This window comes from Rattus norvegicus, chromosome 8, assembly GCF_036323735.1.
Source record: "Rattus norvegicus strain BN/NHsdMcwi chromosome 8, GRCr8, whole genome shotgun sequence".
In the NCBI taxonomy this organism is placed as follows: domain Eukaryota; kingdom Metazoa; phylum Chordata; class Mammalia; order Rodentia; family Muridae; genus Rattus; species Rattus norvegicus.
Window position 1 is genome coordinate 24,530,386 of NC_086026.1, and position 17,446 is coordinate 24,547,831.

General features: G+C 40.3%; 1 protein-coding gene across 1 annotated transcript in view; it reads right to left on the bottom strand.

The window, feature by feature from the left end:
- The window catches only part of Muc16 (mucin 16, cell surface associated), a 203,655-nt gene that overhangs the window by 89,546 nt on the left and 96,663 nt on the right, over positions 1–17,446 (bottom strand). Inside the window, exons 24-34 of the mRNA XM_063266294.1 lie at positions 10,174–10,298; positions 9,901–9,968; positions 8,731–8,909; positions 8,592–8,627; positions 6,043–6,167; positions 5,754–5,821; positions 4,715–4,887; positions 4,569–4,604; positions 3,814–3,870; positions 838–959; positions 563–630 (exon numbers count right to left, since the gene is read on the bottom strand). Coding sequence (XP_063122364.1) covers positions 563–630; positions 838–959; positions 3,814–3,870; positions 4,569–4,604; positions 4,715–4,887; positions 5,754–5,821; positions 6,043–6,167; positions 8,592–8,627; positions 8,731–8,909; positions 9,901–9,968; positions 10,174–10,298 — 1,057 coding nt within the window. The remainder of the gene's footprint in view (positions 1–562; positions 631–837; positions 960–3,813; positions 3,871–4,568; positions 4,605–4,714; positions 4,888–5,753; positions 5,822–6,042; positions 6,168–8,591; positions 8,628–8,730; positions 8,910–9,900; positions 9,969–10,173; positions 10,299–17,446) is intronic.

Sequence of the window (17,446 nt, forward strand, 5' to 3'; positions counted from 1 at the left end):
AAAGACAAAAGGCAAGATGACTAAACCAGAATAGGAATATCTTAGAAAAGTCTGATCCAACACAATTGTGATGTGTACAAGTGCATTTGTGTGTGTGCGCCGTGTGCGTGTATGTGTGTGTGTGTGTGTGTGTGTGTGTGTGTTCATGCTTATGTATACATATAGATATCAAAGAGTTTATTCTACCTCATGAGCCATCCATCTTGGCTTTTTGAAATAGGTCTCTCTCTCTCTCTCTCTCTCTCTCTCTCTCTCTCTCTCTCTCTTCCTCTCTCTCTCTCTCTCTCTCTTCCCCCCCCCCTCTCTCTCTCTCTCTCTCTCTCTCTCTCTCTCTTTCTCATTATGAGGCATAAGCCACACTGATTTAACTAGGTTGACTGGCCAGTTAATCTCCAGGACAATCCAGTATATACTTCTTCATTCTCAGTCCAGTACTGGGTTTACAAGTGCACGTTGTCATGACTGACGTTTTAGGTCGGTTCTGGGGATCAAACTCAGGTCAGGTTCAGTATATTGACTGAACTATCTCTCCATCGCTTGGGCTGTTATTATAATGTCTCACCTGAGCAAAGTCAATCTGCATCCAGAGTACAGGGAGCTGATACTGGTTTTACTGAACAGTGCTCTGAGCTGTGGAGAAAGGTGAAAGGCATGAGAACTATGCTGAGGATGAGGATAAGGGAAGCATGAGAAGAGCAAGTTGTTATCTGTGTTCAGCTCTTTCATTTATGAGCTATGAGTGAAGTTGCTGGGGTCTCCTTCCTGCTCATAAATTGTACTGGTGAGTGTAGCTTTCATCTGTAGATGAGCCAGTATACATTGGAGTGGATGTCTCACCAGTTTCTGCAGCACTCTCTCAGTGGCGTTGAACTTCCTGGATCCAGGATGACCCATATCCTCCACATACTCCAGATTAGTGACAGTGAAGTTGATGGTAAATGGCACCAGCACAGGGCCTGCTACAGTAGAAGGATGGGAGGGATAGGAGAGACACATTCTTTAAAGTTATTGAATTATTTTTTCTCTCTTTGAACTAGGATTGGGGATATCTCTATTAGTCAGAAGGGGTTTTTCAAAATTAGACAGTTTCATCATAAAGAAGACTCAGACATATCAAGAATAGATATGGTTACTCTTGACTGATAAATGTGCCATCAACAATAAAGGGAATATATCTGATTCTCTAAGAAGCTGAAAGTCATATAAGCTTTATTCTTTTAATTTTTTGTTTAAGAAAATGTGTTCTCTGACACCTGCTTATTGATTGTGTGTGTGTGTGTGTGTGTGTGTGTGTGTGTGTGTGTGTGTGTATCTGTGATTGAGTATATGTGCACATGTGTTTGGGAGTCATTGCATGTGGGACTGCATACATGTGAATAAAAAAATGACACCTAGGATGATTTCCTTCAGAAAATGCTGATCTTGCTTTTTTAAAAATGGGTCTTTAATTGGCTAAGTACTCATCATGTAAGTTAGGATGGATGTCCCATGAGTTACAGTGATCCTCAAGGCTACATTTCCCATGAATTAGGATTATAAGTACGTGACAATACACTCTTTCCTTCCTTCCTTCTTTCCTTCCTTCCTTCTTTCCTTCCTTCCTTCCTTCCTTCCTTCTTTCCTTCCTTCCTTCCTTCCTTCATTCCATCTTTCCTTCTTTCCTCCTTCATTCTTTTTTCTTCTCTCCTTCCCTCCCCCCCTCTTTTTTGCTCTTTCTGCTCTACCATCCTTTCCTTTCCCTTTAACATGTGTTCTGAGGAATCAAACTCTTATCGTCAGGCTTGCATGAAAAGCACGTTAAGACGTAGCTATCACATCAGCCTTTGTTATTATTTTTGTTCTAATTCATAAGAAACATATATGTTAGTCTTTTGTGTGTGAAGTCCTATTTAAAGAGCTTACAAACAATGGATTTGTTATTTTTAATCAGGTAGTTATTATGATGTCCATTTAACAAATCTAAAACTTGGCACAATGTGGATGGGCAAAAATGGCTTAATGGGTTAAGCTGCTTGCTGCCAAACCTGCTGACTTGAGTTCTATTCCTGAAAACCACATTGTAGAAGGACAGAACAAACTCCTTCAAGTTGTCTTTTGACAGCCACTGTTTTATAGTGATGCACCACACACACACACACTCTCTCTCTCTCTCTCTCTCTCTCTCTCTCTCTCTCTAACATACACACACACACACACACACACACACACACAAACAAAAATCAATTAATGAATATAAAAAATATGGAGCCAATGGGAATTTAAATAATTTCCTAAATAATAGAGTTCAACTTGAAAACAGGAGGTTGGATCCCCAGTGCAGGGGAATATGGGGGAGGGACAGCACGGGGGATGGATGGGGAGAATACCCGTTTTGGGGAGGGATAGGGGATGGGGACTTATGGACAGGAAACTGGGAAAGGGATTAACATTTGAAATGTAAGAAATATATCTAATAAAAATAGGACATATTATTGTATTTATATATTGCTTATTTATTTAACATATGTGAACTTATTTTATTGTGTTAGCTTCTGATGACTTTTATATTATGCATAACATTTTAAGCACTTTATTTTAATGTGATTTTTACACAAATTCTATAATTTTTCTGACAAGGTCTCATATAGCCTATACTGGTCTCTAACCAGCTATGTAGTGAAGGATGACATATTTTATTATCCTGCCTCCATTGTCCAAGCCTTACAGGCATCCCTCAGCATGCTGAGTTTAAATGGGGTTGGGGGTAGAACTTATGGTTTCACGAATGTTAGGCCTGCAGTATACCACCAAAGCTATATCTATAACCAAGACTTTTGATTTTGAATCATGAAAATTTAGCATAGCAGTGTGATTGGGAGGCAGGTAATTAGATAACCATATGATATAGATCTCTCCATACTGGACTAAAATAGAAGTTGTCAACAAAGATTAAATTCCAAAGGGTAACAGATCAGTTTTCCTTGTCCAATTTTGAGATATTATTGATATTTTTCAAATCTAATTTCTTAGCTTTAAAAATTTGTGGTTGCAGAGGATATAGACACATATGTGTTAGCATGTGCATATGGAAGTCTAAGGACTACTTGTGGTAATGTGGTTTTTCCTTCTACCATGTGGATCCCAGGGAGAGAACTCAGGTTTGGAGCCTATATCCACTGAAGCATATCTACAGGCCTGAAATTTTTCAGAGTTCTCAGAATAAAAATGTTGCATATGGGGTAGGAAAAAAGCCACAGAACATAATCCTAAAAATAGAGGATTCATTAGCTGATGATTGATTCATCAGGGTTCATCAATTTAGTACAAATCAATTCTTCTTTAAATGCCTAGTGAAAGAATATGACTATACTATTCACACATAGTAAAGCACCAGGTACACATTTAAATTAAACAATATAGTCAATAAGAATTATCCAGAATAACTGGTTATCTATTCAATAACAGAAGTCCTTTAAGCAAGCTGTAGATTGATTTGAACTGCTCAGTTGATAAACCAGTAATTTGACATTTTGTTGAGATAGACACTAGATATCTAGTCTCAGCCCACAACCCTGTTGCTATATAAATTTCTAAGGGCTGGGGATTGATTTAGAAGACAGTGGCCAGAGATAAGTTTCAGAAACAAGTTCCAGAAGTTCTGAGTTCCAGGGAATAGATAGGATTAAGCAGATTCTTGGTGGCTTTGAAGAATATGTGAAAATCATCAAAAGTAAATCTTAGGCTCATCTACACCATGTCACTTCTCCTACTCCTTCTCTCGACTCTAAGAATTCTAAAATCATTAGAAATATTTTAAGAGGGGAGAATGCCTACCTGTAGGATTGGAAGAGTTGCTTATCATCCCCATAGAAGCAATGGTCATCATAGATGCTGTGGGGGGAAATTGTCAGATGATCAGAGTAGAAAGGTCATTCATTAGCTTAAAGACATCTGGGAGAGAATACAGATGTTGGAGTTATTTTGTTTCAAAGTCTTCTGCTATCACAGGCTAAAGATGAGGTAGGCTTGTATCCTTTAGCAATTTCATCTGAGTTGAAACATTCATTCCGGGAGGGAGAGGGGAGGCTGGTGAGACTTACAAAATAAACATACTTTACAAGTAAGGCAAAAACTAGGAAATTATTGAGGACCCAAAATAATTGAAGCAGTGAAACACTTTGAGGGCAGAAGACACTGACCAGATCAGCTGCCTAGAAGAGACTGTGTGACTTAGTGTGACACCTGCAAGTCAAATAGTGAGATCTAAGGATACAGCTTGTGTGAGGTGTCACTCATGCTAGGGTGGCTATTGGTGATAAGGCTGCTTTGACTCATCCTGTTCTTGGGAATAACCCTAATAAACTCACTGCTCACCCAAGTTGGATAGTACTATAATTGCTACTTTGGTATGTCATCAGTTCCCTATCTTTGGTAAGTAGATGTTTTTGTGTCATGTATCTCCAAGAAATGTCTCAGACAACAGTTTGTGAAATGGAGATTAGGCCCTTGACTTCTTTCATTCAGAAATCCCATACCATACCTGGGGATCATAGGTGTGGTTGAGATTTATAGAAAATGAGAGTACTTACTCTGTGTAGTGGTAGCTACAATCTGACGTGTGTAGCCTGCAGAGCAAATGCAAGAAAGAGTGAAAATTTAGAATAACAAAATGGAGGTATGAGAGAGGAGAATGTGGGCTCATCATTACAGCAAAGTGAAGGTGGCCACTGTTTACCATCAACATAGAGACTTTTCTCATCCAAGGTGTAAGGGCCCAACCTGTTGACACCATAGGTCAGCCTGCTGATCTCCCAATACACCATCTTTCTGTCCAATCCATGGCCAGTGGGATCAGGGTAGTGAGTGCAGACAGCATCCACTCCTGTGCCTGTACCATCATTTTCAGGTCTGGGAAGGACAGATAAGATAATGGATAATAAATGGATTTATTAAGGAGGCATCCTGAAATATTGAGACAGGGCAGGAAGTAGCCACAGTAAATAAAAAGGTTGTTAGAGGGCCAGGGAAGTAGATTAACAGGTAGGGGTATTTGTCCCCAGTCCTAACAACCTGGATTTCATTCTTGGAACCCACATGGTATAAGAAGAGAGGTGGTCCCAATAAATTATCTTCTGGGTACATATGGATAGCATGATACTAGTGTTCACACACACACACACACACACGAACACACGCCGACAACCACACACATAAGTGCAAACACTCACACAGAGTCACACATACATACCAAACAAAAAACAATTTTTAAGAATGAAAGGGAAGATTGGAGCAGACAGGAACCAGCATTTGATTTTGAGCATAATGACTTCCACTAGACTGAGACAATGAAAAGTCATGTAGTCACGAATTTTTTTCAAACACAAAACTCAAATTGCTACTCTTGTGTCCTGGGATTGGAGGAGTTTATATATCCAAGAAAATTGAGAACTTGATTTAAGACTATCAACAAATGGAAATGTCAAGTTTTGTCTTCATATCAACCAGAGTGCAGAATCTGAATGTGTAAGAAAAAAAATCCTCTATCCCAAAGACAGAAAACGGGAATCAAAACTCAGACAGAATGAAAAAGAACAATAAAATTGTGATACCGTATACTGGGTGTGAAATAGAGTGGGGGAGGTGGTAGGATTGGAAAACATCTTGTATCTGAGCTTCCTCACTTTACCTAACCAAAAGCCATGTGGAAGGACAACAAGAAAGAAACTGAGTACATTTTTAGGTCTAGTACCCCAGTTCCTTACCCCAAAACCCACCTGAGCAAGGATAGTCTGCAGCTAGAATACAGGGCTCCAATACTGGATTTTTTGATCAATGTCCTCAGCTGTGGAAGAAGGTTAGAAGAGTGAGGGAAGATGAGCAGGTAGATGTGAGGCAGAAGTGAGGCTGGCAAGGTGGTGAGATATTTCATCCTTGGGGTCAGTCTGAGATGGGACAGGTCTTCTTGCAAGATTTCATTTTGGAGTCAGAGGTAGAGTTTTCTTTCTGGGGCACTGAAAGAGTTTACCTCTGTGCAGTGCTAGGCACAATGTGCACGACTCTCACCAGGCTCTGCAGAGTTCTTTGAGTGATATTGAACTTTCTGGATCCAGGGTTACGCATGTCCTCCTCAAACTTTAAGTTAATGATGGTGAAGTTGATAGTAAAATGCTCCAGGACAGGACCTGCTGCTGCAGAGGAGGTAGAAGAAAGACACAGACCAAGGCTATTGTTTCTCTCTGACTTGAGCTTGGGCACTAGCTGTGCTCATGTTCTTGCACTGAGGAGATTTTTGCTCTGTGAAACACAGTTTCTTTGAAAAGAAACCTCACATCAGCTTCAACTAAGTTACAAAGAATTGCTGCATGGGGCTAAATTCACAATCAAGCAGAAAGGAAATATATCTGTCTTTCCAGTTGGCAAGCTATCTATGAATTTTTTCCTTCCTGAAATTTCTTCTTAAAACCCTGTCTTTTGGGGCTGGGGATTTAGCTCAGTGGTAGAGCGCTTACCTAGGAAGCGCAAGGCCCTGGGTTCGGTCCCCAGCTCCGAAAAAAAGGACCAAAAATAAAAAAAATTTAAAAAAAAACCCTGTCTTTTCTGAAGTCAACAATTCTTCAGTAAAGTACTTGTTGTACTTTCAATCAACTTGTTGTACAATCAATAGATTGATTGATGATTGTGTGTGCCACATGTCAAAACATGGTTGTGAAAACCGGAGAAAAATTTGAGGAATTGAGTCTGTTCTACCACAATGTAGGTCCCAAGAATAAAAAACAGTTCATCATTTTTGGCAGGAAATGTCTTTACTCTCTAAGTCATCAGTTTATATGTGGCCATCTGTATATCAGTCCCATCTGGGGACTTTACATAAAGAGGTTCTTTACTTATATTAGAATGATTGCTTGGACTGAATAAAGTATTATAGCACAATGCAAGTAGAATGAAAATAGAATACAAATGTAAAATTGCAGCAAATTATTAAGGATTTGCCATCAAATCTGTAGGTGGCAGGCTGCACAGTTAATACTGGGCATATATTGTAGTTTTTATGTATTCTATACACTTAGCCTATATGAGAGTGTGCTATTGCATTAGTCCTGATTTTTTCTTGTTGTGAATGTGTGTGTATATATATATATATATATATACATATATATATATGTCATATGTGCATATGGGTGAAGGCCAGAGGAACACATTAGGTGTTACCCTCTAAAATATCACCTACTTCCCTTGGCATAGAGGCTATCAATGATAATGTACACTACTTATGCAAGACTAGCTGTCCATGGATGTCTATCAATCTGTCTATCTCTACCTCCAGGTCCTAGAATTATATGTGCTAACTATCATACCTGGCAATTTTACATGGGGATAAGGAATCAAATTCATGTCTTCTGCCCATATGGCAAGTTCTTTATTGAACTACCACTTCTGTTCCTGAATTTGTTTTTGACATATGGGCACTATAACCTTCAGTTATCATCTATGAGCCCTGCTGGTTTGGATGCTTTAAAGGACCAGGAAAGGATTTAAAGCCACTGAAAACCTACAGGTTTTATAATGTTTTAGAAAGATGTTTGGGATATGGAGTATGATGCCTAAGAAATCCCCCAGAAACTCAGAAGACCTTGTCATCCAGAAATTACCTTGGGCTCTTTAGAGATGTGTCACCTACTCTATCCCTCCTTTAACCTGCTGAAATTAAAAAAGCATCTTTTCAAGAAACATTCCTAGCAGTAAGATTGGAAACAGGAGTTGTCATACTGCCAGAAAGGATGTTCATTATAGAATTAATGGATAAAAAGTCTACCAGTTGTTTAGAATGAAAAATGCTTTTATTTTGAAGCTATCAGAGAGGTGTGGACCATTTAATGTGCAAGTGTGTATATGTATTACATTGTATATGCAGGACAAGAGAGAATATCTGGTGTCAATTTATTTATGAATTACTTTATTTTACGTGGTTTTGTGCACATGGATATCTTTTTATCATGTGTATGCCTGATAGTTACAAAGGCCAGAAAAGGACATCCATTCCCCTGGTACTATAGTTACACATGGTTGTAAGCTCATGGAATAGAATCCAGCTGTACTAGAACAGCTAGTGTTCTCAACTGCTAATTAACCTCCCCAGCCCCTCAAGAATTGTTATTTCTCAAGCACTGTTCACTTTGTATTTTAAGTCCAAGGTAAAATAGTCCAACTGTGTGATATCATTGTTCACCTTGCTTAGTTCCCAGGAAACCTACTCATTGTCCTGCCAACATCATAGGATCTGTGCATCCAAAATTCAATTAGATTTGCTGACCAGTAAACCCCAAAAATCCCCCTGTCTCTCTATTTCTTCTAGAGCTAGCAAAAAAAATGTTTCCCCTGATACACAGCTTTTTAAACAGCTCCTAGCAATCAAACTCTGTACCCACTGCAAATATTATACTTAGCTGTGCCTCCAGCAAGATTGAAGGATTTTTATAGCATATGTTTCTTTTCATATCTAGAAAGAGAGAGGCTTAAGGAAAGAAATACAGATGGTGGCTTTTGTTTCTTTTTATTTCAATGGGATGGGACTTACAGCATGGGAGAGACTTAATGAGCCTCAAAATACTCACGTGGGGATGTGCTGGACAGGATCTGCTGTGTATAACCTAAAGAGAAAAGAAAAGAGTGAGGATTTAGTAGGGTGAGGAGGTAGGGGCTAGGAAGGGAGACAGTATGCTCTTCACAAGAGCAAAAATTGCCACTGCTCACCATTGATGTAAAGGCTGTTCTTGTCTAAGGTGTAAGGGCCCAGCTGAGTGACATCATTGGTCAGATTGCTCAATTCCCGGAATACCCGTTCATTGTCCAGCCCAGGTGCGGTTGGGTCTGCATGGTAAGTGCAGATGGCATCTACTCCTGTGGCTGTTGCTGTTCCATCTCTCCCAGGTCTGAGAAGAACAGAGGAGAAGAAGGATGCCTAGGAAGCATCTTAAGGTGATACACAGGGAGGAAGCAGCCAGAGGAGAGGAGATGACTGCTGTGGAGCTGACACACAAGGCCTATATTCTCTAAGTGTCCTGACTTCCAGTAGTCTGTGAGTCTCAGCAGACATGGAATAATACTTTTTATTGACTGCAAGACATTAGTTTACACTCTCATGGTGTGAGGAATAGGAAGAGAGCTGTGGATTTGGGAATTAAAGCAAAGACCAGAGACAGCAATGTCTGTGCTTATTAACTTTAACTGTCATCTTGAATCACCTGTAAACAGAGTTTCACTGTGCCAAACTGTGTCAACATGTGTACACATACCTGTGGGGAATGATCTTAGGGAGGGTAATTAATGTGGGATTCCTCATCCTATTGTGGTTAGCACCTGATTCTAACTAGGGGTTCTGAAGTGTACAAGAATAGAGAAGTCAATCTGAGTACTAGTGAGAGGGCATTCCTAATTTTATTTATCTCTATTTCTGCCTATGGTTGTGATGTGAGTGTCTCAATCATTAGCTACTCTGACTTCCATGAAATTAATTATAAACTGTTCCTTGAGACGTAATGCTAAAATAAACGATTTTTCACCTAAGTTGTTTGGTCAGAGAATGTATCACTGCATTAAAAATGAATGCTGATATATCAATATCATAAAAGACAACCTAGGGACAAAATTTAAAGCTCCAAGGAAATTTCCTTTATTCCACAGTGAGGGAATGAAGGTGTGAAATCAGAATGGATGAGCAGGAAATGTTCAACAACCAACTGGTGGTCTACAGGCTGTGGGGGCAACTGAAGTGGAGCTTTTATGAGTAGGTGACAACTTGGGTGCTGAGTCTAGCACCTGGATTTATGTAATCGTAATGAACATAGAAGAGAAAAGGAAGAAAGGTACCATTTGGATCTGGGACACACTGAGGATCTCTGGCTTGTGTGTATTAAGACTTACCTGAGCAATGCCAGTTTGCAGTCAGAATACAGGAGGCTGATACTAGTTTTATTTAACAAAGGCCGAAGCTATGGGGAAGAGGGAGAAGGCTGTCAGTACAAGGACTGAAGAATACAACTGTTTTTGAGGTGTCTGAATGTAGCATTGCTAAGTAAAGCTGGAATCTATGGAACAAGGTTAAGGGTTGTGTGACCTTCTTACAGGGTATGGCCTAAGCTGATATTTGTGGCTCCCATCTTTGTAAAATCTGCGTCTACTGCACAGAGCTCTTACCAGTCTTTGTAGGATTCTCTCAGTGGCTTTGAACTTCCAGGACCCAGGGTGACTCATGCCCTCCTCATACTTGAGGTTGGTGATGGTGAAGTTGATGGTGAAAGGCACCAGAGGAGAGTATGACACTACAGTTGGAATGGGAGAAAGACACAATGAGCTGCTGGGAAATTCAGTATCTTCAAGCACTATAGAATCTTCCTTTAGGATCTTGGCTTTCCCAGGGAAAAGTGTAGATTTGGCATCACTTTCTATATATCAAACATGAGTGGAATTTCTCTGTGGCATTCAGTATATCATGGTACAGAGACTAATCACGTCATACCCTGTGTTGAGAAAATTCCAACATGCATCTTTGTTTGCTGGTTTCTGATATAGTACAATTTGCTTTTCTGCAACCCATGTACAAAGTGACTTTTCAAAAATAATGTTATTGTGTTCCCATTTTGTGAGATGACTGAATATAATCACTTAATTGAAGAGTTGGGTTTGTTCACATCACCCCTGTGCAGTAGAGATAAAAAGCAAATTCTCATAGATCATCCTCTGATTTTAACACTCATGTTATAATTAATTTAAGAAATATTTTAGTGTCAGAGAGAGGATTAGGCCCAAGCTCAGTTACTAAAGTCAAGATGAGGGTTGGGAATTTAGCTTAGTGGTAGAGCACTTGCCTAGCAAGCACAAGGCCCTGGGTTCAGTCCCCAGCTCTGAAAAAAAAAAAAAAAAGAAAAAAGAAAAAAAAAGTCAAGATGAGGACCAGGGCTTGATCCCAGGACCCATCTACAAAAAAGCAAGCTGTGATGATACACCCTTTTAAATCCCTTGTTCAGGAGGTGTGAACAGGAGGATTCCTCTGGGTCAATGGCCAGACAGCTTCTACTGCTTTCCAGGATAGTAAGACATGTTGTCTCAAAAACAAACTGTGGGTCATTCCTGAGGAATAACATCTGATGTGACCTTCAACATGCACAGGCATGTACATGTGTATGTGAGTCAACCTGCTTTTTTTCTGTACATGGAACCTACACAAGAGTAAGATTACATTTAAAAAAATTATGTGTTATTATGTTATGTATTATACTTCACTTTACATGCTTTTTTTTGTTTTGTTTTGTTATTAAATTGGGGCCATTGATCTGGTGGGAGATTTTATTGGGTAGCTAAATTTATAGATGCAAATCTCAGCCATGGGGGAATTAAATACTTATATAATCTCTAAAAGGCACAGCCTGAGTCAAGTCCATCCTTTGCAGCCTCAGTATTTTCTCTTTTACTAAAGTCCAGGGTCAGGAACAGATCCCAGTGCAACTTCAGTTTCCCCCAGAGTGATCAGTAATAGATATAACCTAGGAAGTAAGGTGTTTGCTAGAATCCAGACCACATTGCTGTTTAGGAGAAGCTGAGCTGAAGCAGCTTCTTTCCTACAGCCATTGTAATGAAAATGACAAGTCACTTAACAAAAGCCTCTCAGTGAATCTGTAAACCCACAATAGACTCCTAAAGTTCCTGCATTCCAGGAGAAAATCATGACCTTCCAGGAAGGTCACAGATCTCAGGATGTTACATTCCAAGATATTTAGAGCACTACCAGTGGTGACCCAACCCATATATTTGAAAACCAGATATGCCCCATTTCCTCACTTCCTCCATATTCTACGAGTTAGATTTCTTCCTTCCTTCCCTTAGTAATCAGAGACAGACTGCTGACCACTTAGGAATCAGAGGCAGTCTGTTGACAACTAAGAACCAGAAATAGTCTGCTGACTGATTTGAGATCTCAGGACAAGGGACCATGGTGTATATTTTACATACCAAAGCAGACCTTGGGTTCAGGGTCTCCCAGCATTTTTCAATCCCTACCTGGCATACCCCGCTCCCAACCATAAAGTTTCCAGCACAGAAGTTGGACAGCCCTTCCCCCAGAAACTCTTCCCTATATAATTCAGACACTTTGAGCTCTTCCTTTTTTCTCTCTCTCTCTCCCTTGCTCTACTTTTCTCAGCTCTCTGTGTGCTTTTTCTTTCTTTCTTCCTTCCTTCCTTCCTTTCTTCCTTTCTTTCTTTCTTTCTTTTTTCTTTCTTTCTTCCTTTCTTTCCTTCTTTCTCTTTCTTTCTTTCTTTTTCTTTTTTTCTCCCTTCCTTCCTTCCTTCCTTCCTTCCTTCCTTCCTTTCTCTCTCTCTCTCTCTCTCTCTCTCTCTCTCTCTCTCTCTCTCTCTCTCTCTTTCTTTTCATTTATTATTGGACAACTTTTTACTTACACCGCAAATGTTATCTGCTTTCCCAGTCCTGTCTATAAACCCCCTATCCTATCCCCCCACCCACTTCTTCTATGACCGTATTCTATCACCCACCAACCCACCCCTTCCCACCTCCCAGAGCCATGGCAGGACTAAGGGCTTCTCCTCCTATTATGCCCAACAAGGCCATCCTCTGCTAAATGTGCAGCTGGAGCCATGGGTTTGTCCATGTGTTCTCTTTGGATGGTGGCTTAGGACCGGGGAGCTCTGGTTGGTTGGTATTGTTGTTCTTATGGGGTTGAAAACCCCTTCAGCTCCTTTGATCCTTTCTTTAACGCCTCTAAGGGGGATGCCATTTTCAGTTCAATAGTTGGCTGCGAGGATCTGCCTCTGTATTTGTCAGGCTCTGGCAGAGCCTCTCAGGAGACAGCTATATCAGGCTTCTGTCAGCATGCGCTTCTTGGTATAAGCAATGTTGTCTTGGTTTGGTGACTGTATGTGTATGGACTGGATCCCTAGTTTGGGCAGTCTCTGGATAGCCTTTCCTTCAGTCTCTGCTCTAAACTTTTTCTCCATATCTCCTCCTATGAATATTTTTGTTCCCCCTTCTAAGAATGACATAAGCATCCACACTTTGGTCATTCTTCTTGAGCTACATGTGTTCTGTGGATTGTATCTTGGGTAATCTGAGCATTTGGGCTAATAGCCACTTACAAGTGAATGCATACAAATTTTTATTTGTTTGTTTGTTGTTGTTGTTGTTGTTTTCTTTTCTTTTTCTCTTTTCTTTCGTTTTTTTGTGATTGGTTTACCTCACTCAGGATGATACTTTCTAGTTCCATTCATTTGCCTAAAAATTTCATGAAGTCATTTTTTTTAAATAGCTGAGTGTTACTCCATTGTGCAGATGTACCACATTTTCCTCTGTTGAGGGACATCTAGGATCTTTTCAGATTCTGGCTATTATAAATGAGGCTGCTCTGAATATAATGGAGCATGTGTCCTTGTTATATGTTGAAACATCTTTTGGTTATATGCCCCCGAGTAGTTTAGATGGTTCCTCAGGTATTAACTATGTGAAATTTTCTGAGGAACCTCCAGACTGATCTCTAGAGTATTTGTACCAGTTTGCAATCCCATCAACAATGGAGGAGTGTTCCTCTTTCTCCACATCCTTGCCAGCATGTGTTGTCACCTGAGTTTCTGATCTTAGTCATTCCCACTGGTATGAAGTAGAATCTCAGGGCTGTTTTAATTTTCATTTCCTTGAGGACTAAGGATGTTGAACATTCTTTTGGTGCTTCTCAGCCATTCAATATACCTCAGTTGAGAATTCTTTCTTGCTTTCTCTCTAGCCTACTCCTTTCTCTCTCTCTCCCTCTTGCCTAGCTCATTGGGGACAATAAACCTGCTTGAGAGCAGCATCGCAATAAACCTGAATTTATATATACATTTTAAAATCTGGCTTGAATTGACTCATTTCATTGACAGAGAAACAACATCGAGCTCTCTGCTCCCAGACCCGGAGCTCTCTGCTCCCAGACCCGGTGAGAGAGAGACCCAACCGCCTGGTCAGGTGGGCACTCCTGAGGCTGCAGAGCGGAAGAGACCACCAACACTGCTCACCCCTGCCCACATCCCTGGCCCAAGAGGAAACTGTATAAGGCCTCTGGGCTCCTGAGGGGGAGGGCCCAGGAGCAGCAGGACACCTGCCAGAGACACCGCTGGACCCTGAAGGATACAGACCGGATAAACAGTTCTCTGCACCCAAATCCCGTGGGAGGGAGAGCTAAACCTTCAGAGAGGCAGACAAGCCTGGGAAACCAGAAGAGACTGCTCCCTGCACACACATCTCGGACGCCAGAGGGAAAAACCAAAGACCATCTGGAACCCTGGTGCACTGAAGCTCCCGGAAGGGGCGGCACAGGTCTTCCTGGTTGCTGCCGCTGCAGAGAGCCCCTGGGCAGCACCCCACGAGCGAACCTGAGCCTCGGGACCACAGGTAAGACCAAATTTTCTGCTGCAAGAAAGCTGCCTGGTGAACTCAAGACACAGGCCCACAGGAACAGCTGAAGACCTGTAGAGAGGAAAAACTACACGCCCGAAAGCAGAACACTCTGTCCCCATAACTGACTGAAAGAGAGGAAAACAGGTCTACAGCACTCCTGACACACAGGCTTATAGGACAGTCTAGCCACTGTCAGAAATAGCAGAACAAAGTAACACTAGAGATAATCTGATGGCGAGAGGCAAGCGCAGGAACCCAAGCAACAGAAACCAAGACTACATGCCATCATCGGAGCCCAATTCTCCCACCAAAACAAACATGGAATATCCAAACACACCAGAAAAGCAAGATCTAGTTTCAAAATCATATTTGATCATGATGCTGGAGGACTTCAAGAAAGACATGAACACACTTAGGGAAGCACAGGAAAACATTAATAAACAAGTAAAAGCCTACAGAGAGGAATCGCAAAAATCGCTGAAAGAATTCCAGGAAAACACAATCAAACAGTTGAAGGAATTAAAAATGGAAATAGAAGCAATCAAGAAAGAACACATGGAAACAACCCTGGATATAGAAAACCAAAAGAAGAGACAAGGAGCTGTAGATACAAGCTTCACCAACAGAATACAAGAGATGGAAGAGAGAATCTCAGGAGCAGAAGATTCCATAGAAATCATTGACTCAACTGTCAAAGATAATGTAAAGCGGAAAAAGCTACTGGTCCAAAACATACAGGAAATCCAGGACTCAATGAGAAGATCAAACCTAAGGATAATAGGTATAGAAGAGAGTGAAGACTCCCAGCTCAAAGGACCAGTAAATATCTTCAACAAAATCATAGAAGAAAACTTCCCTAACCTAAAAAAAGAGATACCCATAGACATACAAGAAGCCTACAGAACTCCAAACAGATTGGACCAGAAAAGAAACACCTCCCGTCACATAATTGTCAAAACACCAAACGCACAAAATAAAGAAAGAATATTAAAAGCAGTAAGGGAAAAAGGTCAAGTAACATATAAAGGGAGACCTATCAGAATCACACCAGACTTCTCGCCAGAAACTATGAAGGCCAGAAGATCCTGGACTGATGTTATACAGACCCTAAGAGAACACAAATGCCAGCCCAGGTTACTGTATCCAGCAAAACTCTCAATTAACATTGATGGAGAAACCAAGATATTCCATGACAAAACCAAATTTACACAATATCTTTCTACAAATCCAGCACTACAAAGGATAATAAATGGTAAAGCCCAACATAAGGAGGCAAGCTATACCCTAGAAGAAGCAAGAAACTAATCGTCTTGGCAACAAAACAAAGAGAATGAAAGCACACAAACATAACCTCACATCCAAATATGAATATAACGGGAAGCAATAATCACTATTCCTTAATATCTCTCAATATCAATGGCCTCAACTCCCCAATAAAAAGACATAGATTAACAAACTGGATACGCAACGAGGACCCTGCATTCTGCTGCCTACAGGAAACACACCTCAGAGACAAAGACAGACACTACCTCAGAGTGAAAGGCTGGAAAACAATTTTCCAAGCAAATGGACAGAAGAAGCAAGCTGGAGTAGCCATTCTAATATCAAATAAAATCAATTTCCAACTAAAAGTCATCAAAAAAGATAAGGAAGGACACTTCATATTCATCAAAGGAAAAATCAACCAAGATGAACTCTCAATCCTAAATATCTATGCCCCAAATACAAGGGCACCTACGTACGTAAAAGATACCTTACTAAAGCTCAAAACACACATTGCACCTCACACAATAATAGTGGGAGATTTCAACACCCCACTCTCATCAATGGACAGATCATGGAAACAGAAATTAAACAGTGATGTAGACAGACTAAGAGAAGTCATGAGCCAAATGGACTTAACGGATATTTATAGAACATTCTATCCTAAAGCAAAATGATATACCTTCTTCTCAGCTCCTCATGGTACTTTCTCCAAAATTGACCATATAATTGGTCAAAAAACGGGCCTCAACAGGTACAGAAAGATAGAAATAATCCCATGCGTGCTATCGGACCACCACGGCCTAAAACTGGTCTTCAATAACAATAAGGGAAGAATGCCCACATATACGTGGAAATTGAACAATGCTCTACTCAATGATAACCTGGTCAAGGAAGAAATAAAGAAAGAAATTAAAAACTTTTTAGAATTTAATGAAAATGAAGATACAACATACCCAAACTTATGGGACACAATGAAAGCTGTGCTAAGAGGAAAACTCATAGCGCTGAGTGCCTGCAGAAAGAAACAGGAAAGAGCATATGTCAGCAGCTTGACAGCACACCTAAAAGCTCTAGAACAAAAAGAAGCAAATACACCCAGGAGGAGTAGAAGGCAGGAAATAATCAAACTCAGAGCTGAAATCAACCAAGTAGAAACAAAAAGGACCATAGAAAGAATCAACAGAACCAAAAGTTGGTTCTTTGAGAAAATCAACAAGATAGATAAACCCTTAGCCAGACTAACGAGAGGACACAGAGAGTGTGTCCAAATTAACAAAATCAGAAATGAAAAGGGAGACATAACTACAGATTCGGAGGAAATTCAAAAAATCATCAGATCTTACTATAAAAACCTATATTCAACAAAACTTGAAAATCTTCAGGAAATGGACAATTTCCTAGACAGATACCAGGTATCGAGGTTAAATCAGGAACAGATAAACCAGTTAAACAACCCCATAACTCCTAAGGAAATAGAAGCAGTCATTAAAGGTCTCCCAACCAAAAAGAGCCCAGGTCCAGACGGGTTTAGTGCAGAATTCTATCAAACCTTCATAGAAGACCTCATACCAATATTATCTAAACTATTCCACAAAATTGAAACAGATGGAGCCCTACCGAATTCCTTCTATGAAGCCACAATTACTCTTATACCTAAACCACACAAAGACACAACAAAGAAAGAGAACTTCAGACCAATTTCCCTTATGAATATCGACGCAAAAATACTCAATAAAATTCTGGCAAACCGAATTCAAGAGCA